This window comes from Bolinopsis microptera, chromosome 12, assembly GCF_026151205.1.
Source record: "Bolinopsis microptera isolate Bmic1 chromosome 12, MBARI_Bmic_1.0, whole genome shotgun sequence".
Lineage (NCBI taxonomy): Eukaryota > Metazoa > Ctenophora > Tentaculata > Lobata > Bolinopsidae > Bolinopsis > Bolinopsis microptera.
Genome location: NC_087083.1, coordinates 2,531,579 through 2,553,310, shown reverse-complemented (window position 1 = coordinate 2,553,310; position 21,732 = coordinate 2,531,579). Strand labels below are relative to the sequence as shown.

At 42.2% G+C, this 21,732-nt stretch overlaps 1 protein-coding gene across 7 annotated transcripts; it reads left to right on the top strand.

Annotated features, from left to right (window-relative positions):
• Positions 1 to 1,322: 1,322 nt before the first annotated feature.
• On the top strand, positions 1,323 to 21,455 carry LOC134824435 (uncharacterized). 7 transcript variants are annotated; one of them, XR_010161416.1, is made up of 12 exons: positions 1,323 to 1,465; positions 1,897 to 2,065; positions 3,360 to 3,469; positions 3,648 to 3,754; positions 5,937 to 5,984; positions 8,803 to 8,826; positions 9,904 to 10,196; positions 13,005 to 13,162; positions 14,137 to 14,244; positions 17,193 to 17,293; positions 18,888 to 19,695; positions 20,672 to 21,455. XR_010161416.1 is itself a non-coding variant. In XM_063836344.1 (11 exons), the coding sequence occupies exons 8-11, from the start codon at positions 13,055 to 13,057 to the stop codon at positions 19,075 to 19,077; spliced, it is 507 nt and encodes a 168-aa protein (XP_063692414.1). In that variant the 5' UTR covers positions 1,323 to 1,465; positions 1,897 to 2,065; positions 3,360 to 3,469; positions 3,648 to 3,754; positions 5,937 to 5,984; positions 8,803 to 8,826; positions 9,904 to 10,196; positions 13,005 to 13,054; the 3' UTR covers positions 19,078 to 19,805. The 7 variants fall into 6 exon arrangements, 1 of the variants encoding a protein (XP_063692414.1); XR_010161417.1 differs by having other exon boundaries at positions 18,888 to 19,724; positions 20,719 to 21,455; XR_010161415.1 differs by having other exon boundaries at positions 18,888 to 19,746.
• The last annotated feature ends 277 nt before the right edge of the window (positions 21,456 to 21,732 follow it).

The following is a 21,732-nucleotide window of genomic DNA, read 5'->3' as shown; positions in this document are numbered from 1 at the left end:
AATCAACATTACACCCGAATCTTGATTGTTCTCATTTTGGTGTTGGAGTCAGTTTTTGCTCTTTACTGCATTCGATTCCTGGCCGTTACCACAACCTTTAATGTTGGCAATCTGCCCAATATCTATTGTCTATTTGCTCTTCCTTCTCTCATAATTACATACTTTTACAATGAACCTTTAAAACGTTTATACCTAATTCTCTTTAACTGAATTTTCTCTTTATACTGAATGATCCTTCTTGAGGTAGATTGCAGTGAATTGTTTTGTTAACAACTGTGGTCCAGAAAAGTCTTGTGGTTTTTCTACTGACACGTGGTTTGTCTACTTTCCTTTCATAAAAAAGGTGGACGAAAAGATTATTTTATCTTAGATATGACACGTTTCAGATTGCGTCCATGTCCTAGTTTTTATTTTCCAACCTCATTTTCATTTAAAACTAGACTCTCCGATGGTTGATCAAAGAAAAAAATCGTGCTCAATTCCCCAGAATTAGAAAAGTAAACGGCAACATGCCATGATATTAGACACTACAAGAACAGAAACTGCCATCAAAGTCAGGATTCTGCACCTGATTATTAGTGAAGGCATCGCGTACGGAGATCACGTCCTGAGGTAGCCTCCTTCACACATACTTGGCCCTTCCCTTGGGTTGTATCACACTTTATATTAATAATGTCCTACTAGAAATATTTAAATCTTATTTTCCCCGACATGATTAATTTTTTGCAGTTACAATTGATGTTAATATCGCTGTGAAGTTGACTCGGAAATATTAGGTGTGATCCGGAGGGTGTGAGTTATCTAGGATCGGGCCCGTTTCAGTATTAGATTCGGCTCTACTTTAGGATAATTTTCCGATTGTTGTAATAAAACTTAAATGGAGGGGTGTTGTCCCAGTCTCATACCTGCGCTCTTCTAAGATTCTCTAGATTCCCTAGATCTTTTGTCCCGAAATCTTAAGGGGCCAGACTTTCGATACAGTTTTGTCAGTGTACATCTCAGCCACCTGTCAGTGCTATATTATTACCCTTTGCTTAGCTAGATTGGTGTAATAACTTAGTTATAACTTAGTTATATAACTTATATAAAGATATAAGTTAGTTGTGTGACTGCCACATAAATAGTTCTATGAATTTTACTTTTGTTGTCCTGTCTTTTAGACAGTATGTGTTCACTAAAGCCTCCTTAGTACTTATGCTAATAATTATGTTATTATGTTAATAATAAGACAGATATTTGTGATTTGTTACTTTTATTTATGCTAATAATAAAATAGATATTTGTGATTTGTTACTTTTAAATTGTCTCACCCCAACCTCACTAGGCATGTTATTATGACAGTTTATTCTATATCAGCAAGTAATCCTTCCACCAATCCCCATTCCACGTATTCCAGCAACACACATTTGAGGAACGAATACTATTAAACTTGTATACGGTTTACTAGTTATTTGTCTTAGTGGAGGTAAGTCTGATCATATATTTGTTTAATCTAAGCTTCCATTCGCGGGATAGCCAGTTACCTGGCAACACCCGCTCATGATGCTTCTCCAAGCTCACACAAGTGTAAGCGAGGAGCAAGATATTCATGCATTTCTGCGCGAGGCTGGGTAGGATTAAATGTTGAAATTAATTATTTCCTCTTTTATTTATCTGGTTATCGTAATTTTTTGATAGGCTTTACTCTTTTATATCCATTCGTAAACGTTTCATTCTTGCAGAAAAAAATTAGTAAGTACTATTTGTAAACACCATAATAATGTAAACTCTAAATTGTAGTAATTATAATTATCTTATAATTATTACCATAATAATGTAAACTCTAAATTGTAGTATAATTAGTAATTATAATTATAATTAATCAATTAAATTGTAGTAATTATAATTATTTTCCAGGTTCTAAACTCTACTAAAGATGGTGTAATAAGAATGAATAGTCGAGTTTTCTGTGTAATTGTACTAGTAAGCTTAGTTCCACAAGCCTCCTTAATGTGCCTTGAGCCAAGTTATCGGTCCGGTCTGCGAAACCATATCGAACAGTACGCCGACGCCCCCTTCATTTTAGGTCAGTTGTATTACTTTTAGTTGTATTACTTTTAGTTGTATTAATTTTAGTTGTATTACTTTTAGTTGCATTACTTTAGTTGTATTACTTTTAGTTGCATTACTTTTAGTTGTATTACTCGTAGGACTAACCCCCCTGCAGCTAGTATTATAGTGCCTCGGCACGGAGTGGCTTAGGGTTACTGTAAAGGAGATAAGCACCTCAGTAAAGGAGATAAGCACCTCAGGCCATTCCAACACCGGGAGTGACCTGCCCTTGTATCATATTGTTTGTTGTGTTACTTTTATACTTTATTGAATTCATTTATTAGTCGCCTGGCGAATGTTGAGTGTAAGTCAAAGTAGTAATCCTTTGTTAATGTTTGTGTATTATTGTAACCGTCCAATCGGAAGCTCGGAATCACATAAATTCTCTAATAACAAAGCCTTAACAAATTATGGAACTATTTGATCCTTAAAGTTGTTGTTTAAAGCGGTTTAAAATGAATTTTGTTCACTGAAATTACTGAAAATCGATCACTCTTATATACAACTAGTCTTGTTAACAGCCGATCATCTTAGAGGCAAAATTCATTTGACAACGCTATTTTTAGCTGTAAGTTATTCTATTATATTCTGAGTTATGTTATTCAAGATTTCATTATTTGATTATAGGTGCAGTAATAATCAAATATTTGGAGAACATTTTTAAAATCATTGATCTCGTTTTCGGATATATATATATATATATACGTGTGATCAATTCTCAAATATTTTAAATAGTAGGCAGTGATCTTATTTTATTCTGATTTTATTTGAGAAGGCTTGGCAACGCGACATTCCGCCAATGAATATGAAAACCGTAATGAAGGCTGTAACAAAAATTTTGTAACAACTACAATCGCTCACCGATACCATCTTCCGTCAAATTTACCACTAACACACTCAAAGAATCAACTGTAATTTGATTTTAACGCTTTCCGAAAGAAAATTACTACAGCCAAATTATTTACCTCGGTACTTTAAACAATTTAACTTATGCATATTGCTTATCATGCAAACCATCGCTATAAACCGAGTATGTGATTTTCCATGCCCACACGTTAGTCACGTATAATTACCAATTTTGTCTGGCAAAATTAGTGCTAACATTACTGCCGATTTGGACGTCAATCGATTAATTATCGGTGGAGACTGTTTTCTTGATTCATCCATGAACTGGAGTCTATGATAACAATGTAATGAAAGTTTAAGATGTGGCAGGTTCAAGAGTGTGGATAATACAGCGGAATTTGAACCAGTTCTTACACTTTCAGTGGGCAGGGTGGTAGCAACGAAACAAAACAATACCCACCAAGCCGTCAAACTGTTCGTTACCTGTATATACAAAGCCCCAAAGGAAAAACGGGAAACAATGCTCCATCAGGTATACAAATCTTGTTTTGTTTTAGGATATCATGCACTCTTTTTCGTCAAGCTTTCTGATCTTTTCAGTTTATCAACATTTCAGAAATTGATTTATTTGGTACTTTTCTGTCGATTTCATAACTTTATGACGAAAATATGTTTCGCAAATCACTGACCATGATAATAATTATGTCCAGGAGATAAACTTCACAATGCAGTACAGACGATGTTGGGAGCCACTCCTCAAGCCCAATCAGAATTACTTCTTCTTTTTCGAGGAGAAAGTCATGACTAGAAAAAACAAGTTAGTTTTCATTCAAATTCTCCAACAAAATTTTTATTTTGCGACACAATTACACAATAGGATGGCCGATGGGTTACCAGAATGAGATGCTTCTTTTTTTCCCGCTACCAACTAAACACAGACCCGACCCCATATCTCTTGTATTCCCGTTTACGTGACCTGTCTAAGAATGGAGTTAGCTAAGTGTCCGTACCTTACCCTCGATACGCTCCATGTAATCCCAAGCCTAACAAGAGTCAGGTCGAAGACCCTGACAATGGGGCCGGAGACCCCGCAGTTGTTGGCAGTATCCAAGTAGCCCGACATGTGTTCCCGAACACATGTCGGGCTACTGCCCAGTTGTTGGCTTCAAACAAGAGACCTGTGGTCTGGTACAAGTGGCCTCTCAATTAGCCATGGTTCCACTGCTCGTCTGTATTGCCACAGAAGATCTGTTAAAAGTGGGGGGGGGGGGGGGACTCTTTTAAAATAGTTGTCGGGAAGTGCAATTAGGCTTATTACCGCCCTGACTGTCTACATCCACCAGACAGGTACTGTGGATGATTTCAGGGCGGTAGTGCAGGTACCGGTCAGTTGTGCAGGTACCGGTCATTTGTGCAGGTACCGGGCAGTTGTGCAGGTACCGGTCATTTGTGCAGGTACCGGTCAGTTGTGCACGTACCGGTCAGTTGTGCAGGTACCGGTCAGTTGTGGAGGTACCGGTCATTTGTGCAGGTACCGGTCAGTTGTGCACGTACCGGTCATTTGTGCACGTACCGGTCATTTGTGCACGTACCGGTCAGTTGTGCACTTACCGGTCAGTTGTGCACTTACCGGTCAGTTGTGCAGGTACCGGTCAGTTGTGCAGGTACCGGTCAGTTGTGCACGTACCGGTCAGTTGTGCACGTACCGGTCATTTGTGCAGGTACCGGTCAGTTGTGCAGGTACCGGTCAGTTGTGCAGGTACCGGTCAGTTGTGCAGGTACCGGTCATTTGTGCACTTACCGGTCAGTTGTGCACGTACGTCGTACCGGTCATTTGTGCACTTACCGGTCATTTGTGCAGGTACCGGTCATTTGTGCAGGTACCGGTCAGTTGTGCACGTACCGGTCAGTTGTGCAGGTACCGGTCATTTGTGCACTTACCGGTCAGTTGTGCACGTACGTCGTACCGGTCATTTGTGCACTTACCGGTCATTTGTGCAGGTACCGGTCAGTTGTGCAGGTACCGGTCAGTTGTGCACGTACCGGTCAGTTGTGCACGTACCGGTCATTTGTGCACGTACGTCGTACCGGTCATTTGTGCACTTACCGGTCATTTGTGCAGGTACCGGTCATTTGTGCAGGTACCGGTCATTTGTGCACTTACCGGTCAGTTGTGCACGTACGTCGTACCGGTCATTTGTGCACTTACCGGTCATTTGTGCAGGTACCGGTCATTTGTGCAGGTACCGGTCAGTTGTGCACGTACCGGTCAGTTGTGCAGGTACCGGTCATTTGTGCACTTACCGGTCAGTTGTGCACGTACGTCGTACCGGTCATTTGTGCACTTACCGGTCAGTTGTGCACTTACCGGTCATTTGTGCAGGTACCGGTCAGTTGTGCACGTACCGGTCAGTTGTGCACGTACCGGTCAGTTGTGCACGTACCGGTCAGTTGTGCAGGTACCGGTCAGTTGTGCAGGTACCGGTCAGTTGTGCACGTACCGGTCAGTTGTGCACGTACCGGTCAGTTGTGCACGTACCGGTCAGTTGTGCACGTACCGGTCAGTTGTGCACGTACCGGTCAGTTGTGCACGTACCGGTCAGTTGTGCACGTACCGGTCAGTTGTGCACGTACCGGTCAGTTGTGCACGTACCGGTCAGTTGTGCACGTACCGGTCAGTTGTGCACGTACCGGTCAGTTGTGCACGTACCGGTCATTTGTGCACTTACCGGTCATTTGTGCAGGTACCGGTCAGTTGTGCAGGTACCGGTCAGTTGTGCAGGTACCGGTCAGTTGTGCAGGTACCGGTCAGTTGTGCACGTACCGGTCAGTTGTGCACGTACCGGTCAGTTGTGCACGACTCCCTATGCACCCGTACAACCCTCGTTTAACACATCCAAGTGCAACGAGGCCTTAAATCTTCACAGATTTGGCGTTTTTCGGGATTTATTAATACTTTTAGACAGGTTTAGGGTTGTAACAGTTGAAATGTTTCACAGGAGACGACGGAAGAAGAAAAAGAACAGTGCCTCCGACTTTACCCGAATGTAAGTCCCAGTGATCCGATCAGCATGTTTTATATTATAGCTATATTGTAGCTATAATACTTTACTATTATAGCTACATTATAGCTATATTATAGCTATATTTCCCATCGATTTAATACATTTGCTGCGGCCAGTTAATTCACCTTATGTGGGGTTGATAGTGCGATGTGACTGAACGTGTGATCAGCAAGTAAAGATTGGGTATTCGTGTGCTGTGGAATGTGTTTACCTGTTCGTAACATGTGTAAAATGTGTGTGTAACATGTGTAACATGTGTAACATGTGTAACATGTGTAACATGTGTAACATGTGTAACATGTGTAACATGTGTAACATGTGTAAAATGTGTGTGTCTGCATGTGTGATACTGTTTAAGTGAGTATACCAATTTTCGTAGAATAAGTTTAAAAAATACGATACGTATATAATATATGTGATCGTGTGTGACGAAATTTGAGCGTATTTAAGAACATTGTGTGTGCGTGTGTGTGAGTGTGTGTGAGTTTGTGAGTGTGTCTGTGTGAGTGTGTCTGTGTGAGTGTGTGAGTGAGTGTGTGTGTGTGTACGTTTGTAGGTGAGTGTAACCTGCTTGTGCACGCAATGTAACACGTAAATACGTATATAACCGGAGCTTTCTCGTAAAATACCGGAAATTTTGCACCGCATGCTGTCACGCAGTAAACAAAACATACAGCTGGCTTGTCCTATGTCATTAATGATATATAAGTAGCATCTGTTTATAATTATTTTAGTAGACTTTACCAGGGAGCATTCCCTGGGCCTAGCTCAGCCGGCCAGGACTCCTTAATTGTCACCGGCTCAGAACTCCTTAATTCTCACCGGCTCAGAACTCCTTAATTCTCACCGGCTCAGAACTCCTTAATTCTCACCGGCTTAGGACTCCTTGATTCTCACCGGCTCAGGGCTTCCTAATTCTCGCCGGCTCAGGCTTACTAATTCTCACCCGCTCAGGACTCCCTAATTCTCACCGGCTTAGGACTCCCTAATTCTCACCGGCCCAGAACTCTTTAATTCTCACCGGCTTAGGACTCCTTAATTATCACCGGCTCAGGGCTTCCTAATTCTCACCGGCTTAGGACTCCTTAATTATCACCGGCTCAGGGCTTCCCAATTCTCACCCGCTCAGGACTCCCTAATTCTCACCGGCTTAGGACTCCTTAATTCTCACCGGCTTAGGACTCCTTAATTCTCACCGGCTTAGGACTCTCACGGCTTAGGACTCCCTAATTCTCACCGGCTTAGGACTCCCTAATTCTCACCGGCTTAGGACTCCTTAATTCTCACCGGCTTAGTTCTCCCTAATTCTCACCGGCTTAGGACTCCCTAATTGTCACCGGCCCAGAACTCCTTAATTCTCACCGGCTCCGGGCTTCCTAATTCTCACCGGCTTAGGACTCCTTAATTCTCACCAGATTAGTTCTCCCTAATTCTCACCGGCTTAGGATTCCTTAATTCTCACCGGCTCAGGGCTTACTAATTGTCACCGGCTCAGGACTCCCTAATTCTCACCGGCCCAGAACTCCTTAATTATCACCGGCTCGGGGCTTCCTAATTCTCACCCGCCCAGGACTCCTTAATTCTCACCGGCTTAGGACTCCTTAATTCTCACCGGCTCAGGGCTTCCCAATTCTCACCCGCTCAGGACTCCCTAAATCTCACCGGCTCCGGGCTCCTTAATTCTCACCGGCTTAGGACTCCTTAATTCTCACCGGCTTAGGATTCCTTAATTCTCACCGGCTCAGGGCTCCTTAATTCTCACCGGCTCAGGGCTTCCCAATTCTCTCCGGCTTAGGACTCCTTAATTCTCTCCGGCTTAGGACTCCTTAATTCTCACCGGCTTAGTTCTCCCTAATTCTCACCTGCTCAGGGCTCCTTAATTCTAACTGGCTTAGGACTCTTTCTTTGAAGAGAAAATTCTTGAAATTGTCCCGATTTACGGATATTTACCTATTTATTTACGGGTATCATGGCTATAACTCTCTAGAGTGGCTTCCTCAAAGGACCCAAAATAGCAATTTTATGGCTCTAATACTGATCAGTGTTAAAAACCCCCGATTTTAATGTTTTACGGTATCATTAAGTCTCGGATGTTGTTAATGAACGTTAATAGTGAAGTGGGGCAGCCCTCCTCAGAGTGTGTAGTTAATCACGTGACATGTGTTCAGTGTGTTTTTGTCGTTACACGTGCTAGTCTTGTGAGTGTGTGTTTTGTTAGTGTGTTGTTGTTTTTACTCAACCTTATCGGCCCGGTTTCATCGTGCCCTTACAATGTAGTCTTGTGAAACCGTCAAAAACAATAAAACCTACAGATCATCATGCTAAGGTGAATTTGTACACATATATAGATTAAATAAGTTAATATAGATTAAATATAATTCAAAATCACAAAATTACTGGCCTTGAATTGATGTTACCACATCAGAATTTACTGAAGAAATATTTGATTTCGATCGTGAAGTAGAGACGCAATTCACTTTTTATCATTTGGACGTAAAGATAATGGATGTGAAAACAAAAATGGTTTAAAAACTTATACTGACAAGATCGAAATCCCTCTAAAATCCCTCTAAAATCCCTCTAAAATGCCTCTAAAATGCCTCTAAAAATGAAAGTTAAAAATACCAGATTAGGGTCGATAAAGGTATGTACGTGTGAGAGCGTGAGTCCCTTTCATACAGTGAGATTTGCCGTTTAATCCTTTATGTAGCTTATAACAAACGTAAGGGACCTTTTTTGCGGCTGTTTCCTGCCCTTTAATTCTTTCTTTGCTATGAGTCTATCATTACTTTTCTTGCAGGTCACAACAAAAAAAGAAATATATGTACGTTTTCAGGCATAATTTCTATCATATATGGATGCATATGGTAAAATTGTAGAGCATGGAATTCGCATGCCCGTAACTTGTAATCTAGCTTGATTGCTAAAACTGCCTTTGATGCAAAAATACGAACGCAAATAAAATCATCTTTGATTAATTGTATGATTAGATTATGATTCTTCTAGGCCATGAATGTAATACCAAAATTCAAAATATGTGTTTAATTGCTGTATGCTCCAGATACACATAGGCTTCCAAATTTGAAGCAATAGAAATGAATTCTTTACATGAAGCGATAAAGGGCGTTCTCTTGCTTATGCACCGAAAAACAATTGAACTTTCCTTAAATGCTTATCATTTAAGTGTGCCCTCAATACCAACAATCCAGAATATGCCTTTTTTTGCATATGTTAATGTGGAAAATTTATAGAAAAAAGGAAAGCTTCTTCACTGATTTCAAAAAAAGATTGATTAGAGACTTTGACCCACTTATACTTAATTCTAATTCTGCTCTTATCTATCTTTTTTTCTTCTATGATCTCTTCTCTTTTCGCTAATGATTATGATTAATCTAGCATGGCTGCTTGCATACCGCTTGCAGACAGTTCGGACAATGAGATTTGAAACGATTTCTATATTTTTTTGTACTTAATCGGCCCTAATCTGATAATTTTATAAAATTTATTTATTTTTTAAAGTTATTTATAAAAATAACTTAATCAATCAAACACCAGTAAATTTTGGTGTTATTTTGTGGGATTTAGGTCGGCCATGAATACTGCAGACGATGGCCGGCGCTATTAGGGCCGATAAGACATTTGTAGACTGTTTGACACTGTTATACATAGTGGTTACTAGTGTGGTTACTAGGGTTACACCTAGTAACCACACTAGACTATGGACGGGATGTGAACCTATTTGTTTTGACACGTGACACAGCTCCACAGCTCTGATTGGACGACGCTGCGGCTTGATTGGTGGATCACCGTCACGTGTCAAGAGATAATAGCTCACCTCCCCCCACTTGCCTTATACCTGCCGCCCGCGCTAATTAACCCTAATTTTGTGCTTCGTTTTCAGATCCCTCCAAGCACCTATTCCAGTTCCAGAAATGGACGTAACATCTCTGGAGCGACTTATAGAGCTTACAGTTAATATCACGGAATACAATCCTGTCGGACATTGTTACAGTAAGTATTATAGAGCTTACAGTTAATATCACGGAATACAATCCTGTCGGACATTGTTACAGTAAGTATTATAGAGCTTACAGTTAATATCACGGAATACAATCCTGTCGGACATTGTTACAGTAAGTATTATAGAGCTTACAGTTAATATCACGGAATACAATCCTGTCGGACATTGTTACAGTAAGTATTCCGGGTAAAATCCAGCAGGGAGCAATTGTATACATGCTGCAGCACAGTACGTGGGTTCTCATTATAATTCATAAAGATTGTACCTAGCTACTTTAACCTCATGTTAAACCGGATGCAGTGGTTACTGTGATCTATTGTCCAGAGGAGTAAAGACATTTTAGTACTCCTTACACTACACCGGATACTACACAACTGTATAAAAAAGGGCCGGTCTTCAGTACCCAACAAATCCCTTCAAAAGATGCTCGATCTTGGGCTTGCACAAGTTTATTGATTAAATTATAGTTGTTGCATTAACATTGGGGAATGTGAAAATATCATGCTGCACTGCACTGTCAATGTTTCCATATATGGAATCAAATGAACCATGTTCTTTTTATTTTAGTCGTGACATAGGGAGACGAGGTTTCAGCTAATTCTCGGTCCCTTAATCTAACTTGAACAGCCTCTACCTCATGGGTGATTGAGTTACGAGCTTAGGTATTTAGCCTGTGAATGAGTAATCGTGTCACGAATCATGATTATCTGGGATAATTCAGGGGTCAGGCCGGCTGGATCAGCAGGTGCTTGGTATATCTCCATATACGTCTGATCACTCTAGACATGACTCTCTCTCCTGTGATCACTCCAGACCTCTCCCCTCTGATCAGCACCTCAAACCATTAAACCGGAGAATAAGTACTATTTAACGGAGAATGAGAACTATTTGCCTCGCACGGATCCAATTGTTAGGGCTCTGGGAGGATATGGTGACAGACAAATGTCTACTTTAGCACTTTCAGATTGTCACTGTACCTTGAATTACATAAACAATTTTAATTGGTTGAGTTAGCGCGGTTAGAGGATGATGATGTAGTGGTGATGAGGTGGTGCTGCTAGGGGGGAGAGGGCTGCTAGTCATCCCGTCCCGGCCTGTTTGTCTGTTGGAGGCTGCTTCCCAACCTGTCTGTCTGTTGGAGGCTGCTAGACATCCCGTCCCAACCTGTCTGTCTGTTGGAGTCTGCTAGACATCCCGTCCCGGCCTGTCTGTCTGTTGGATGCTACTAGACATCCCTTCCCGGCCTGTCTGTCTGTTGGAGGCTGCTAGACATCCCGTCCCAACCTGTCTGTCTGTTGGAGGCTACTAGACATCCCGTCCCAACCTGTCTGTCTGTTGGAGGCTGATAGACATCCCATCCCAACCTGTCTGTCTGTTGGAGGCTACTAGACATCCCGTCCCAACCTGTCTGTCTGTTGGAGGCTACTAGACATCCCGTCCCGGCCTGTCTGTCTGTTGGATGCTACTAGACATCCCTTCCCGGCCTGTCTGTCTGTTGGAGGCTGCTAGACATCCCGTCCCAACCTGTCTGTCTGTTGGAGGCTGATAGACATCCCATCCCGGCCTGTCTGTCTGTTGGAGGCTGCTTCCCAACCTGTCTGTCTGTTGGAGGCTACTAGACATCCCTTTCCGGCCTGTCTGTCTGTTGGAGGCTGCTAGTCATCCCGTCCCGGCCTGTCTGTCTGTTGGAGGCTACTAGACATCCCTTCCCGGCCTGTCTGTCTGTTGGAGGCTGCTAGACATCCCGTCCCGGCCTGTCTGTCTGTTGGATGCTACTAGACATCCCTTCCCGGCCTGTCTGTCTGTTGGAGGCTGCTAGACATCCCTTCTTCCCGGCCTGTCTGGCTGTTGGAGGCTGCTAGACATCCCTTCCCGGCCTGTCTGTCTGTTGGAGGATGCTTCCCAACCTGTCTGTCTGTTGGAGGCTACTAGACATCCCTTTCCGGCCTGTCTGTCTGTTGGAGGCTGCTAGACATCCCGTCCCGGCCTGTCTGTCTGTTGGATGCTACTAGACATCCCTTCCCGGCCTGTCTGTCTGTTGGAGGCTGCTAGACATCCCTTCCCGGCCTGTCTGTCTGTTGGAGGCTGCTTCCCAACCTGTCTGTCTGTTGGGGGCTGCTAGTCATCCCGTCCCGGCCTGTCTGTCTGTTGGAGGCTGCTTCCCAACCTGTCTGTCTGTTGGGGGCTGCTAGTCATCCCGTCCCGGCCTGTCTGTCTGTTGGAGGCTGCTAGTCATCCCGTCCCGGCCTGTCTGTCTGTTGGAGGCTGCTAGACATCCCTTTCCGGCCTGTCTGTCTGTTGGAGGCTGCTAGTCATCCCTTCCCGGCCTGTCTGTCTGTTGGAGGCTGCTAGACATCCCTTCCCGGCCTGTCTGTCTGTTGGAGGCTGCTAGACATCCCTTCCCGGCCTGTCTGTCTGTTGGAGGCTACTAGACATCCCTTCCCGGCCTGTCTGTCTGTTGGAGGCTGCTTCCCGGCCTGTCTGTCTGTTGGAGGCTGCTAGACATCCCGTCCCGGCCTGTTTGTCTGTTGGAGGCTGCTAGACATCCCGTCCCGGCCTATCTGTCTGTTGGAGGCTGATAGACATCCCTTCCCGGCCTGTGTGTCTGTTGGAGGCTGCTAGACATCCCGTCCCGGCCTGTCTGTCTGTTGGAGGCTGCTTCCCAACCTGTATGTCTGTTGGGGGCTGATAGTCATCCCGTCCCGGCCTGTCTGTCTGTTGGAGGCTGCTAGACATCCCGTCCCGGCCTGTCTGTCTGTTGGAGGCTGCTAGACATCCCTTCCCGGCCTGTCTGTCTGTTGGAGGCTGCTAGACATCCCTTCCCGGCCTGTCTGTCTGTTGGAGGGTGGTAGACATCCCTTCCCGGCCTGTCTGTCTGTTGGAGGCTGAGTAGCACGAGCTGAATTTGAAATGTAGGATGAGTAGGACGAGCTCTGTATTTAAGTATTTTCAGTATCCCCCTCACAATCTCTATTTTCCAGATGTTTGGTCTCCGTGGTCGTCCTGCACAACTAAATGTGGAGGAGGCACGATGGAGAGGATTTACCCCCGACACCAGGAGGATAAAAGTAACCTCCATCAGCTGGCAGTCTGCCAACATGCCCCGTGCGACCAGGGCAGCAGGGACTCTAAAACCAAAGTGAGTATACAGACATACCTCTGGAGACATACCTCTGGAGACATACCTCAGACATAACTTGGGATTCTTAAACTTTCACTTTTAACACTCGTCTAACATTTATCTTAAACCTACCTTTACGGTATCGAGGGTAACTGCTGATATGGTATGAAATGTGCCGAACGTAGAATGTGTCAGAATTTGCCAGAAGGGTTGGAGTATTATTTTTACTGCTCTACTTTTATTATTATTATTGTTTTTACAATTTTTTAATTGGGACTGCCCTATTTTTCAAATAGGGGTCGTCGAAATAAGGGCCGATAAAGTTTTTTTATTATTATTATTTTTAATTTCTCCGTTGCATTTTTGCGATTTTTTTATGGAATGATGCAGAGTGACGGATTTGCCAGCGATCACATTGCCACAAGTCAGATATCACTGTCTGGCAGGGATTTCCACAAGTTCAAAGCACGGATCTGAGGATTAGCCTGGAATCTGATAACTTTCAATCATGACAGTGCAGTATAGCTCAACTTGTTAGGCTTTACCTGTCACATGACATATTCCACTTAAGCACATACCAATACCAGCCACACATACCAATACCAGCCACACATACCAATACCAGCCACACATACCAATACCAGCCACACATACCAATACCAGCCACACATACCAATACCAGCCACACATACCAATACCAGCCACACATACCAATACCAGCCACACATACCAATACCAGCCACACATACCAATACCAGCCACACATACCAATACCAGCCACACATACCAATACCAGCCACACATACCAATACCAGCCACACATACCAATACCAGCCACACATACCAATACCAGCCACACATACCAATACCAGCCACACATACCAATACCAGCCACACATACCAATACCAGCCACACATACCAATAATAAACACTTTACCAATATGAACATCCTTTAAATTCAGTAAAATTAACTAATAATACTCTACTTCAGTTCCAGTTCCAGCCTATCAGTATCAACAACTGTAAATCCATGGAACTCGTGGAAGTCCCATGGTGTACTAAGCAGTGTGACGACCCAGTGGCTGAAATCAACACAGCAGTAAGTAACCACGAGTAAATAATTGACTGGTAACTGGTAACTGGTGACTGGTGACTGGTGACTGGTAACTGGTGACTGGTGACTGGTGACTGGTAACTGGTCACTGGTCACTGGTAACTGGTCACTGGTAACAGGTGACTGGTGACTGGTGACTGGTAACTGGTGACTGGTAACTGGTAACTGGTAACTGGTCACTGGTCACTGGTAACTGGTCACTGGTGACTGGTAACTGGTAACTGGTAACTGGTCACTGGTCACTGGTAACTGGTCACTGGTAACAGGTGACTGGTGACTGGTGACTGGTGACTGGTGACTGGTGACTGGTGACTGGTAACTGGTAACTGGTAACTGGTCACTGGTCACTGGTCACTGGTGACTGGTGACTGGTGACTGATGACTGGTGACTGGTGACTGGTGACTGGTGACTGGTGACTGATGACTGGTGACTGGTGACTGGTGACTGGTGACTGGTGACTGGTGACTGGTGACTGGTGACTGGTGACTGGTGACTGGTGACTGGTCACTGGTCACTGGTCACTGGTGACTGGTGACTGGTGACTGGTGACTGGTGACTGGTGACTGGTGACTGGTGACTGGTGACTGGTGACTGGTGACTGGTGACTGGTCACTGATGACTGGTGACTGGTGACTGGTGACTGGTGACTGGTGACTGGTGACTGGTGACTGGTGACTGGTGACTGGTGACTGGTGACTGGTGACTGGTGACTGGTGACTGGTGACTGGTGACTGGTGACTGGTGACTGGTGACTGGTGACTGGTGACTGGTGACTGGTGACTGGTGACTGGTGACAGGTGACTGGTGACTGGTGACTGGTGACTGGTGACTGGTGACTGGTGACTGGTGACTGGTGACTGGTGACTGGTGACTGGTGACTGGTGACTGATGACAGGTGACTGGTCACTGGTGACTGGTAACTGGTAACTGGTAACTGGTAACTGGTAACTGGTGACTGGTGACTGGTAACTGGTAACTGGTGACTGGTGACTGGTTACTGGTAACTGGTAACTGGTCACTGGTAACTGGTAAATGGTAACTGGTCACTGGTAACTGGTAACTGGTCACTGATGACCAGTTACCAGTCACCAGTAACTAGCAAATAGTTACCAGTAACCGGATACTGGTTATCAGAATTGTAATTCTACTGGATGGTAAAATAATTCCACAGATTATCCACCAGGTTCAATGAAAATTGCCGGCCCTGAAAACTGTGTATTTTATTGGATAACGTATATAAGATATGTGTATATGGGGGGGGTGTACTAAGTTAGTCGCACAATTCGCACGTGGTATAGAGCTGAGAAGGGTTGTTGATACTGATATTTCCTTCCTTCTTCTCTTCTTGACAGACAGCAGTTACTTTTTACGTAATTCACCTCCATTTCTGAGGAATTTCATTATGTCGTAGGTTTCTACCAAAATAAGCTAAGAATGCGGCAATTTAGAAGCCATGACACGCTAAATAGCATAAAGTAACCATAAGTTAAAGTTCTGACAGCTGTAACTGGTAGCCTCAGATTGTGCTAGAAGAGTTGATATTAGGGGCTGATGTTAGAGGGGAGTTGTTAAAGAAGAAAGTAAAGTTAAATAAACATTTACAGTTATAGATATGTAGTAGTAGTTATAGGACACTCCCAAATATATAGTTTTAGTAGTTATAATCAAGGATCTGAGAATATTCCCGTAGAAAACGTCTTCCGCCCCGAGGTTTGAGCCCTGGAACGGCTCAAGGGACCCCTCAGAAACCAATTTGGCTTGGGTATGGGGCAGTTTTGCGCAATTTACCACGCCCTTTTTTTGCGCTTTCACGATATCTAAACCCACATATCTCTTCTTCTGGTAGTAGTAGTTATAGGACACTCCCACAACTTGCATATTTTGTAGGTTCTTTAGTATTAGCTGTGTGCTTCCCACTAAATATTATAAACCAAAAATATGTAGCTTCGATAAATAGGAATTCCGGGTATTCAATCTTGAACTGATGTCAAAACGAAACTGATTTCATTAGTTTGACTGGAATTTATCACATGGTCAAAAATACGAGTTTAACACCTCAAGGGACCTGATTTAGACTCCACTAATTTGTAAAATAGCCCCTATTTTGTAAAATATCCTAAATTTACCTCGTTTACAATGTTCTATGCTCACATTCTGATAATTTAATCACAATAATTGCTATAATTATTGCAGTAATAAGACATTAGACGGGACACAAGTGCATCTGATATTTATTATTTACACTTTTACAACTACTCAATTCATCCACTAAATGGCCCAGAGATTTTGATATTAAAGTTAATGATAAGTAAATTGATATAATCTCTTTATCGTAATGGCAATAATTGTTACAGCATTTAGAGATTGAATTAGTATATTGGGCCTCAAGAGTCACCAGCCCTGAGCCTGAGAAAACGGGGAGGCCTATTATTTTCGAACCCGGTACGGGGTACCCTCCTATCTAAACGATAACCAGTGATTTTGATATTAAAGTTAATGATAAATCAATTGATATAATCTCTATATCGTAATCGCAATGATTATTACAACATTTAGAGAGTGAATTAGTATATTGGGCCACAAGAGCATTTGATTTCACAGCTGTTTCTCTTGTGCTAATATTGCTATTATCCTTTAATCCTGGTGAGGCTGACCATATTATAGTATATTAAAGTATATCCCGCCCTCAAATCGGAAAAAAACTTACATTTTAACATGCCTTAAGTCATCAGCCCTGAGCCTAAGAAAACAGGGAGGCCTATTATTTTCGAACCTGGTACCCACCCATCTAAACGATTACCAGTGATTTTGATATTACTGATAATTAAATTAATGATAAATCTAATTCCATAATGAATCTGAGATTATTGAAAAAATTCAAAAGTTTGCCACAGTAAATTACAGATTATTTAAATGAGACTAAATGTTACAGGTTTCTTGGGAGATGCACCCTACGCTGATGCTGTGTACGGACCACACCAACCATCAAGAATCACTTCAATATCACAATGTGGCCATTGCCAGCGATTGCGGGTAAGATATTAAACATTATTTTCTGTTTTATCTTGACTTTACTGGTTTTATCTTTAGTTTGCTGGTGAGAAAGCTTTTTAAAACAGATCGGAGGAGTGTTGGTTGATGACCTCTGTTTTCCCCTTTTTTGGCAACTGACAAACCTACACGGCGACTATTCTCGAACCATAACATCATTATCTCTTACCCAATACAACATTTATTTATGAGCAAAATTCGAACTTAATGTCACGGAACTTAATCCAGCTCGTACTTTAGCTCCCTTATCCAACTCATTATCAACCCATGATGTTGATATTTGATATACGATAATGGGTAACGTTCTCGGTCTTGAGTGCTTGGTAATCTCTCTTAGCCTGTCGCGGAACGATACAGTAATGCTCGGGATAATCAGCATGCTTTGTGCCTCAAGTTAAACTACCATATACGGTAATATCGCCATGGTAACACTACCATATAAGGAAGTTAGGCTGTCACGGAACTGTACAGTGATGCTGGGGATAACCAGCATGCTGCTTTGAGTATGTAACTTTAACAGTTGGGTATAATAACTTCATCAGCCAACATATTACACCTTAGTCCCTTTCTTCCGTTAGCTGGATTCCATCCTTAGGTGGGGGAGCAAGTCTCGGCATTTATACTTTTGTAGTCTATCCAAATATCCGGTACAAATCCATAAGAATGCGGTTTTTGCCTTTTTCTTTAGAAAGATAATAAAATCTCCTTTGATATTACAAAGAACAGAGTACAACTCCAGGACTGTTAGAGTAACAGCTCCCACATTATTTGTAGGATATTAAATAAGTCCAGCCTTAGAAACCTTGATTAATTCTCTCTGGACGGCTTTGATTTGTCAGAATACGTTGGTTGCAATCCGATAATTAGCAACTCACAAGAGCACTTGTGATGAACAGCTCCGGATCTGTTGCCTCTTATCTGCTTATCAATCAAGACCGTCAGTAAAAGGACAAATTCAGCAATTTGTCAGCCGTCAATTAAATTTTTCGTAAGACGAGGAGCAGGAGATTTGTCTGTTATGTCGCAGGATCACAGCGGGATCACAGCTACTAAAAGTATTTGCAGTGCTAAATTTAGAATAATTTTTCACTAGATATGTACAAAAATGCCCTGATTGCTGTGAAAATTCGAGCATTGACGGACAGTGCGGTCATTGTTTAAATACTCATTATAGCTCTGATTACGGACGGACTAGAAGGACAAACATTTAATTTCCATTATCTATAACTAGCACTCGGAAATTTTAAACTTGTATGTGAAGTTACGACTTTAGACGTGCCATCGACCAATACTGCTTTCAGCCGTCAGACTATTGGGTGTCTGTTTTACTGCTATAATGGTACGAGGGCTACTTTGACATCGTCAATTTATATTATTTAGCTGATATGAACGAGAAGCAAGAACCACGTTTAATCTTATTATCTATAAATAAAATTCCGAATGCTTAGTATTTGTAAAGTTTCCGGGTCAGTGACCTTTTGTTTAGAGTATCCGTAACAGGTCCTCCATCTGACCCAACGTAGCTCTGAACAGCTCACAAACAGACTCACTTCGGTTAACAGACATCCAATTTCAGGTGTGTTCGACGAGACGTGTTCGAAAAGTATGCCGTTATCGGGGGACCGTCCAAGTCCATCGTCACCGACCAACGTCAACGCCATTCCAAGAAGAGAAACCTAAACTCTAAAACCATGAACTCCAAGGAGAGACATCCCGAACCGGAGAGACATCCCGAACCGGAGCCAGTAAAACTGCCGGCCACATAATCCTAGTCCCCGAGCCCGGGGATTGCTGGTTCCCATCTTACTCAACCTGATGACACCGTGTCACGTGTCGCTGACTATAAAGCAGCCGAATAGTCCAAGAAAAAGCTTCTGACGACACTGCTCACGTGACCTCACTCTAAAGTGAGCATGTACCCACGTGACCTCACTCTAAAGTGAGCATGTACCCACGTGACCTCACTCTAAAGTGAGCATGTGCTCACGTGACCTCACTCTAAAGTGAGCAACCCGCAGAAGAGAACTGACAATTACCTTGTATTTGATCTGCTTCTTAACAATTGCTAATAGTTATATTTGATGAAAATTTCTAAGTTATATGTGGGATGAAAACCTCCCCCGTTGATCGGTTAGTTGCAGTTTTACACGTGCAACTCAAACCTCGCAATGTGATATCACGTGATATAGGATGTCACGTGATATAGGATGTCACGTGACATAGGATGTCACGTGATATTGGATGTCACGTGATATTGGATGTCACGTGACATAGGATGTCACGTGATATTGGATGTCACGTGATATAGGATGTCACGTGATATTGGATGTCACGTGACATAGGATGTCACGTGATATTGGATGTCACGTGATATAGGATGTCACGTGATATAGGATGTCACGTGATATAGGATGTCACGTGATATTGGATGTCACGTGATATTGGATGTCACGTGATATTGGATGTCACGTGACATAGGATGTCACGTGATATTGGATGTTAGTAGAGGCTCTTACGGGCAAAAAGACGAGTTTTCTGCTACGAGTTTAGAGACCTAACCGCTAATTGGACACAATAGTATGATGTCTAAGGATCGATAATATGTTAAGAAGTATAAATTTGGCCTTATTAGTCACGTGCTATACCAATGCGCGTTTTAAACTTTGACAGTCTATTACTCTAAGGCAAATAAAGTAATTATATTCATATTTTGTCAGCAATAAGATCACATTATTTTCTATTTAGTGTGAAAATATGAGCTAGAACGGACATAATCTCGCTGAGTTATAGCTGTTTGAAATTTATGATGAACGCGCGGGTGCCAATTGATAACAACTAAATGCTTTTGCGCGTAGTGCGCGTCGAAAATTTGGCAAAAACGCTTGCGGAGTGACAATATTCAAACTTCGATAAAGTATATGAAGTGGGTACTTCTCGGAAAGGAAAAATTTAGGCAAACACGATGTGACTATTTTTGGGTTGATTTAATACAACTGCAAAAAATTATTCAAACTTCAAGCAAAAAAGTCAAAATTTTTACCACTTTTTTGGATTTTTACCTCAGAACAAATAGAGGGATTTGTTTTATTTTTATACAATCTTGTGCGGCTGTCTTTTAGCTATCTTTATGCAAGTTTTGCCGACATGCCAACAAAATTAACTTGCTCAAAATATCAAAAAACATGGTTTTTTGGCCTATTTTTGGCCCAAAAATCGGTTTTTTGCGATTTTACCCCAGAACAATCAGTCCAATCATCTTGAAACCACTTTCAATCGATTCTACGGTCAAAAATACGTCTAGTAAGGTGTATCTGGGGTCCCTAACGTATCGAGCAGACAATGCCCGTAAATGCCCGTAAGAGCCTCTACTATGTCACGTGATATAGGATGTCACGTGATATAGATAGCAGGGCTGTCAGAGTAACAGCTCCCAGATTATTTTGTCGTGTTACCCGGTTTTGTCGTTATATTGTCTTTTGATTGCTTCACGTACCTTTTAGTGGAAAATATTCAAAATATGTTTGCGTCAAATTGATGATGCTGGACATTGTTTTTCAGCTGGCCTAACTTTATTTAATGAATTGCGGACAGGATCGTTTTTGTTCTACTTCTAGAATCCTAACTACAAATCCTGAAATGAATATAGTTTTTCAGTGCCCACAGTTTGTTCGGATGAGCGATCACAGATTGCCGTGAACTTTTTCACCCAATAGTTTTAATTTAAAATAAATTTTTTAAATGACTCAAAACTGGTCAACCTTAATTTTCGAACCAACCTCATAGATGCTAAGAATTTAGATTTATTGTCAGATCATTGTCTTTTAAAAATACAGCTCTTAAACCAGGCCAGGACGTCACTCTCTGAGATCGTGTGTGATCGTGAAAAGCCATAAAAATACACTATATGCGTTTACTGCATAAGTGAATACTTTGAGCTGTCCAAAAATAATGAAATTGATTGGGTGGAGCAAAAGTTTCAGCAAAAACGAACTTCTAGGGCGCCGTTTAAATAAGATTATAAACGTATTTTCAAAGAAAATTTTAGGTTAAGTATTGACTAGATGCATTTTTTAATTATTTTTATTTTGTAAATGTTATTTTCGATTGTGAATATATTTCTAAAAATGCAACACGCTCCCTTTTAATGAAACGTCTTTATTTCAAAATCTAAACATATCAAAACATTGTAACAGCAAACATATTGTCTCTCTCAATGAATACATACCATACAATCCAGGTAGAAGTGATAATACAAGTACAACTTTCAGGGGTATTTTGATCTAGATTGTCGAAAAATCAACGGATTTAGTATTCACTTGAGAAGTTTTATTCGCACCAACTAACTTCATCGAATTCAGTAATTTCTTACAGTCTACGCCGTGAATAATTGACGGCCTCTGTGAATATCTTTTGTGAGAATA

Bases quoted from the DNA above. Each gene is read 5' to 3' on its own strand.
- LOC134824435 (XM_063836344.1), top strand. From the start codon at position 13,055: ATGGAGAGGATTTACCCCCGACACCAGGAGGATAAAAGTAACCTCCAT. The intron at 13,163-14,136 runs GTGAGTATACAG...ACTCTACTTCAG, and splicing joins GCAGGGACTCTAAAACCAAA to TTCCAGTTCCAGCCTATCAG. The intron at 14,245-17,192 runs GTAAGTAACCAC...TAAATGTTACAG, and splicing joins TGGCTGAAATCAACACAGCA to GTTTCTTGGGAGATGCACCC.